Source organism: Ipomoea nil, unplaced genomic scaffold, assembly GCF_001879475.1.
Source record: "Ipomoea nil cultivar Tokyo-kokei standard unplaced genomic scaffold, Asagao_1.1 scaffold0117, whole genome shotgun sequence".
Lineage (NCBI taxonomy): Eukaryota > Viridiplantae > Streptophyta > Magnoliopsida > Solanales > Convolvulaceae > Ipomoea > Ipomoea nil.
The window spans coordinates 3,005,470-3,011,645 of record NW_017616545.1 but is presented as its reverse complement, the minus strand read 5'-3'; the positions used below and the strand labels follow the sequence as shown (position 1 = coordinate 3,011,645).

The window sequence follows — 6,176 nt, the reverse complement described above, 5'->3', positions numbered from 1 at the left end:
GCAAATAATACATTTAGTGAGGGGGTTTTCTACCCGTCACTAATTTTTTGTCGTTAAAACTTATTTTTCTTGTAGTGAATGGACCATTTCGATAATTAACTCTTTCATTCGGCAAAAGTTATTACTTTAGAAGAATATTTAGACCAATCACCCCAAACCTCTATATATAAATACTTTCTTTATTTGTAATTAGTGGAAGAACATTAAATATTGTAAAAACTCTGTATTAATTAAGAGGCCTCAAACACACTCCGTTAGCACCTACTATTCCTACTAATTAGTAACACATGGTCAAGATTTTCTTGTTCAACTAATCATCCTCTATTCACCTACATTTTGTTTAGATTCTTTACAAAATAGTATCCATTCTATACTTTTTCAAGCATTTTTAACACAAAAAAATCGAAATACCGAAATGATAAAAGAATATATGGTAGTTGGCTATATATACATCACTATAATATCAAAAAGATTTGTCAAAACCTCATCCAATATAATAGTAGAACTTGATTACAAAATAACGAACGATGCAAAAAGAATTCAAAAAAATTGCAAATAGAACATCAAAGAATTTATATGCAGTAGTAGTACATTTATAACCCAGCCAGAAAATTAAATGGGAAAAAAAAAAGTAAAGAAAAAGGACAAAAAAGATCAGTAAAACTTGAGAAGGCTTGCTCCAAGAGCTGCGAGAAGAAGAGAGAATGAAAGATTGATAGAAGGTGGGGCGGCATCTGGTGTCAAATCAGGCTTGAATCCTGGACTTGAAGTTGGGAATCCAGAGTTGGAGTTGTCTGTTGGAGTTGATGGTGTCAAGCCTCCTGTTGGTACATTATCTTCTACTGGTGGTGGTGGCGGCAGCGTCGGCGTAAATGGAAGAGGAAGACCTGAACCTGCAATTTATCATTATCATTAAAAGTCTTCCATTGTTGGGAGGGTGTCAGTGAATGCCAAATCTAGCACCAGGTGAATGAGGAATTGTTAGGCACATAGGCGAAGGCCAGTAAAGAATTTAAATGGCCAAGTTTAACACTCAACATCTCGAAAATGTGACGGCGGTCTAAAAGGAAATAAAGTTGGGTTTTCGCTACTAGCTCTAGCTTTTGACGTAATGGTAAGCGTTTGATCTTAACCAGTGGTATCAAAGGATTCAAAGCTAGATCACTAGTCCCAACACTAGTTGGTGGTAAGAGGGAAAATTGTTGGCCGGAGACCAATAAAGGCCAAGTCTGTCACCCAATGGAGAGAATTGTTGATCCTCCGTGTTTGAGGGGCTAGACTAGTTGCTATTGGGAGGGGGAATTGTTGGGTGCATAGAGGCAAGTAAAGAACCCGATGTGAGGAATTGTTGGGCCTGTTTGAGGGGTAATTGTCGGTGCTAGACTAGTTGGTGCTGAAAGGAGAAATTGTTAGACAGAGGTTAGTAAAGGTCAAGTCTAGCACCTGGTAAAAAAATAGGACGACCCAATAAATTAAGTTGCGTTTTCGCTACTAGCAAATACAATAACAACAAAGTAATTAATTGCAGGACTTACTTATAATAACCTGTGGACTTTTTAATTAAAGGGGAGAAGAAAAACAGAATTTAATTTACCTCCTCGAGGACTAGGTGATGTAGGTAAGGGTGATGAAGTTGGTCCAAGGGCTGCAGGCCCTGAAACATATATCATGTTTTAGAAACTAATCAATTATATATACTCAATCTGGTAAACAATTTTGATCCAATTCAAAATGGATAACTTAATATATATAGTACCTGGAGCTGGAAGAGGAGCAGCAGAAGCTGCATTTCAATCATGAAAACAACAGTTACAAATCCATCAGAAACACAAACTCAGAGATTATTTATTATAATGTCAAATTAAAATCACCTTTGCACTGGACAGGTACACCAGAAACACCACTGTTCCTACAAGCTTTAGGGAGAGAAATAGCCAATGTTCGGTTAATCGGAACACGAAAAGGAACATTTCCAGTGACAATGAGGCAAAGGCAATCTGTGCCATTGCTCATCAGATACTTGAGTGATTGGCAACAAGTAGAGGTTGGAGACGATGAGGCGCCGCCGCCATTTGTAAGGAAACTTAGGCAAGGAGTGAAGCTTTGCAGCATGGAGGCGCTGCAAGCCGTACTGATCTGCCCATCAACTCCCAAAACAAACACCACAAAACCAATAGCTAAAGCAGCAGGGATTAACCTTCTTATAACCATTTTTTTTTTTGGTTTTGTTTTGGAAGGAATTGAAATAAGTGTGTTTTCTAGGAGATTTTGGGTGGCCTGGGGAGGTAATTAAGCAAGGGGAAGTTGTGATTTGGTATGAAGAAATAGAAAATGAAGATTTATGGGTTTTATAGAAGGGAAAGGAAAATTCGTTAAATGAGAAAAGAAGGAAATAATTTAATTATTTAGATTCAATAATTGATTGGAAGTAGTTTAGGGGCTCAACTACCTTAACAAACTTCATGCGGCGAGACAGTTTGGTTAGGTGACCTTGCAGGAATTTTTGTTCTCTCTTTTTCTTGCGTGTTTCCGACAAACACATGCAAGCTTTGGACTGGTGACTTGCACACCTAATTAATCAAATTAAAATATGTAACATATGAATTGAAATACTTTTTGAAATATTATTTCCGTCTCATATAATTCAAATTAAAAAATGATAGAAACCATAAAAGAAAATAAGAAAATAAAAGTTAATTTGACAAATTCATAGTAAAAATGACGGGTAAAATAAAATAGGAACATGTTTTAATGAACGTAATAACAGTCAAATAAGGCTACCAAGAATGTGAAATTTGAGTAGTATAGTAGATGATTTTAATTCTCATTAATAACTTAAAGAGGTAGACTTAGGGTCTATTTGAAAACTCGCAAAATGACTTTCGAATTTTTAGTGTTTGGGTACTCAAAGAAAATGAAGTGGAAGAAGAATATTCATTTTAGTCAACTGAAAAAAGGTTCAATTTGACGAAAAATGTCTTTTTATTTTTTTAGTTGGAATACATTTTTCGGATTCTTTATTTTCCGTCTCTCTTCCACCTCTTCTTTTTAAAGTTAGTTTCCGGATTATTATTAGTACCACCATCACAACCGCCAAACCACTAAAATCACCACCACCACCATCACAACATATTATTATTATTATTATTATTATTATTATTATTATTATTATGTTCATTTTCAGAAAAATGAACTAAATAGGAAAAATGTGATTTCTTAACTTTTAGATAAACAGAGAAAGATAGTTCTAGAACTTTAGGTAACCTATGATTTTTAGTAATCATATTTTCCAACCTGAGCGGTCTCACAAGATACTCATCGTATAATATTTGATATTTTAATTAACAATTTTTTTTTTGATTACAAGGAAAGGGGACGCCCATACAAACTACGCCTACAACAAGGCTCGAAACCTAGACCTCTCACATAGGGGAGCAATCCGATACCAATGGACCATAAACCACTTGGTATATTTTAATTAACAATTGATAAATCATGACAATCACCCCAACAAAATCCTTTCAAAAAAAAAAAAAAAAAACCCCAACAAAAAGCTATTGAGAGTTAGCAAAGTTAGTTAAAGTTGTTGAACTTCAAAACCTACTCATGGCGGCCAATATTTCTCTCCCCTCTCTTTACGTCAAACTTTTCCCCTATAAATATCCCCGACCCATTATCTCCCTTCCTATCACAAACAAGAAATCCTTTTTAACAAATCATCAAAATCCATCCCTCACAACCGATACTCAAACTCAAAACAATGGCTATTCATCGTCTTAGTCCTTGCTTGGTTATTGTTGCATTACTACTCTTCCTAACTTCGCCCCTCAACGGCCAAATTGTCAATCTGCCCTGCTCTCCCTCAACACTCACAAGTTTCGCTCCTTGTTTGACTTTTGTCACAAGCAACTCCACATCACCCTCTTCAAGTTGTTGCAATATTCTCAAGTCTGTAACAAGCAATGGCACGTCTTGTCTTTGCTTCATTGCCTCTGGTGCTCCTTTTCAAGTTCCAATTAATCGAAACCTTACCCTTTCCCTTCCCCGTGCTTGTCAGATGCCCAGCATGGCCATCCAATGCAAAGGTTTTCACAAATTCTTATTTTCAAAACTATTTAATTTGTGTTTTTTTTTTTTCCTGTACTTGAATATTTATGTATTCATGGGTTTAATTTACTTTCTTCGAATTGTAGCTTCTGGAGTCCCTGGTGCGCCAAGTCCTGCTTCAAGTATGTTATCATTCGACAAATATTATTTTAAAATAGTCATATATTGCATAATAAAAAATATATATATATACATTATATCCAATTAGGTTAAAATGCACTTTTAATTTGGATTGAATTAAACATACCAACTACAGCTAGCTGAATATTAAAATAACCCATTAATGATATGATGATTGATGAAAATCAATACAAATTGCACATAAATTACTTTTTTGTTGACAAAGATTTGATGCACAGGTCCTGTTGCTGAGGTACCCACTTTGTCACCGAAACCGGCCCCTGGTCCTTCTAGAGACCCCACAGGTACTATGCAATCCTTTGTTTTATTTATTTATTTTAATTTTTTTTTTTTGTGCCTAACAAATTTTCAGGCAAATTTAAAAGTTTGAATGTCAACTTAGACATTGTAACTAGGCATGATTTTAAAGATTGAGTTAATGTCATCTGGGATCCTCTGAGTACAGTGATTTTGTCACGGTTAGTCTTAAATTTTCAAACTGATCACTAGTGGTCCTTCTACTTTCAAATTGTTACCATCACTAGTCTAAGTTAACACCCACGATCCTTCAATTTTGAAAATTTAACCAGCCGCTGGCTCTTGAAAGGACCACATGTGGTTAAAATTTGATAGTTGAAGGATCATGGGTAGTTAACTTTGACCACTGATTATAACAATTTGAAAGTCGAAGGGCCATGAATGGTAACAATTTGAAAGTTGAAGGACCACGGATGGTCTATTTGAAAATTTAAAACTAAATGTGACAAAATCAGTACAATCGAATGACCTTAGATAGTATTAACTCTTTAAAGATTCAAAAGTAAATAGCCTCATTAATTGAAACTATTACTTATATATTATTGTAGTTTATTAAAATAATGAATTAATTCGAATTTTAGTTACAACTTTACGAATTTAAATTAGTATATTTAAATTCGTAATTTGAGATTAAAATAATGTTTTTTTTGTTTGTTAAAAAAAGAAGAAGTTAAAGTTGATTAATAATTTACTCTTGCCATGTTTATTACTTTAATTTATCGATAGGTGATGCTGTTCCAAAGTCAATGTCACCAGCTGCAACACCAAAATCTGATGCTAATCCTTCTGATCAAACCCCACCGCCCTCGACAGCAAATTCCGGAACTCCGGCTAAAAATTCCGGCAATCCTCCGGCACCATCCGTTGCGTCGTTTATGAGTGTTTCACCTTTAATATCGCTGGTAGCATTTGGAGTGGTTACATTGAAGCTCTATTAATTTGAAATAATTTGTATTACTTTTTGTTTTGTTTGGCTACCTTGTTCTTGGAGCTTGGATTATACGATTGTTTTTATTATTATTTTTTATGTATTAATATTTAAAGGTTTGGATTAAGATAAAACTCTTTGCATTTGATTGGAAATAATTAAATATAATTGGTTTGTTCCTTATATGCAACTCCATAATCTTTTACTTTATTTTTAAGAAAAATATATTAAGCTTCAAAAAATATATATATATATCTACATACAATTCTAATAAGAGCCAATAATGTTAGGCCCTTAACTGAAATAAAAAAAATGTCAGTACTACTTGTTTCTTAAAATGAATGATTCATAGTATTTTGATTTTAGTATTTTTAATGATTTTCCTTATTTATCCTTTTATTATATTATTTTCTTTCCTTAAATAACCTTAAATTCCGTTAGTATAAACTTTATTAACGGAATATTCCGTTAACTATTTACTATTATTAACTTACTCATTAATTTCTATAAGAAAGGTCTTAGGTTCAAACCGCATTCCAATTAGAGTTAGCATAATTGTTAAACATATACTATGAATATGTTAAAATGTATTAAAAAATAAAATATAAAACTTAACATAAACTTTGGTCAAATAATTAGCCCGAGTAAATACATAGCATTCAATGATTATAAATCAGGAACTTTGATAATCATTTGATTTTCT

The 6,176-nt window shown here is 33.5% G+C and overlaps 2 protein-coding genes across 2 annotated transcripts; one reads left to right on the top strand and one right to left on the bottom strand.

The window, feature by feature from the left end:
* Positions 1 to 466: 466 nt before the first annotated feature.
* LOC109164352 (non-specific lipid-transfer protein-like protein At5g64080) lies at positions 467 to 2,288 on the bottom strand. Its single transcript, XM_019312962.1, has 4 exons — positions 1,872 to 2,288; positions 1,757 to 1,783; positions 1,595 to 1,654; positions 467 to 893 (listed from the first exon to the last, which is right to left on the bottom strand). The coding sequence occupies exons 1-4, from the start codon at positions 2,209 to 2,211 to the stop codon at positions 655 to 657; spliced, it is 666 nt and encodes a 221-aa protein (XP_019168507.1). The 5' UTR covers positions 2,212 to 2,288; the 3' UTR covers positions 467 to 654.
* Positions 2,289 to 3,677: 1,389 nt separating this feature from the next.
* Positions 3,678 to 5,656, top strand: LOC109164193 (non-specific lipid-transfer protein-like protein At2g13820). The gene is made up of 4 exons (XM_019312950.1): positions 3,678 to 4,085; positions 4,194 to 4,229; positions 4,467 to 4,532; positions 5,272 to 5,656. The coding sequence occupies exons 1-4, from the start codon at positions 3,761 to 3,763 to the stop codon at positions 5,481 to 5,483; spliced, it is 639 nt and encodes a 212-aa protein (XP_019168495.1). The 5' UTR covers positions 3,678 to 3,760; the 3' UTR covers positions 5,484 to 5,656.
* The last annotated feature ends 520 nt before the right edge of the window (positions 5,657 to 6,176 follow it).

Excerpts from the sequence above, each read along its gene's own strand:
- LOC109164352 (XM_019312962.1), bottom strand. The coding sequence starts at position 2,211 with ATGGTTATAAGAAGGTTAATCCCTGCTGCTTTAGCTATTGGTTTTGTG. Across the intron at positions 1,655-1,756 it reads TGCTCCTCTTCCAGCTCCAG|GGCCTGCAGCCCTTGGACCA; the intron begins GTACTATATATA and ends TATATGTTTCAG. Across the intron at positions 894-1,594 it reads ATCACCTAGTCCTCGAGGAG|GTTCAGGTCTTCCTCTTCCA; the intron begins GTAAATTAAATT and ends GATAAATTGCAG.
- LOC109164193 (XM_019312950.1), top strand. The coding sequence starts at position 3,761 with ATGGCTATTCATCGTCTTAGTCCTTGCTTGGTTATTGTTGCATTACTA. Across the intron at positions 4,086-4,193 it reads CATGGCCATCCAATGCAAAG|CTTCTGGAGTCCCTGGTGCG; the intron begins GTTTTCACAAAT and ends TTCGAATTGTAG. Across the intron at positions 4,230-4,466 it reads TGCGCCAAGTCCTGCTTCAA|GTCCTGTTGCTGAGGTACCC; the intron begins GTATGTTATCAT and ends TTTGATGCACAG.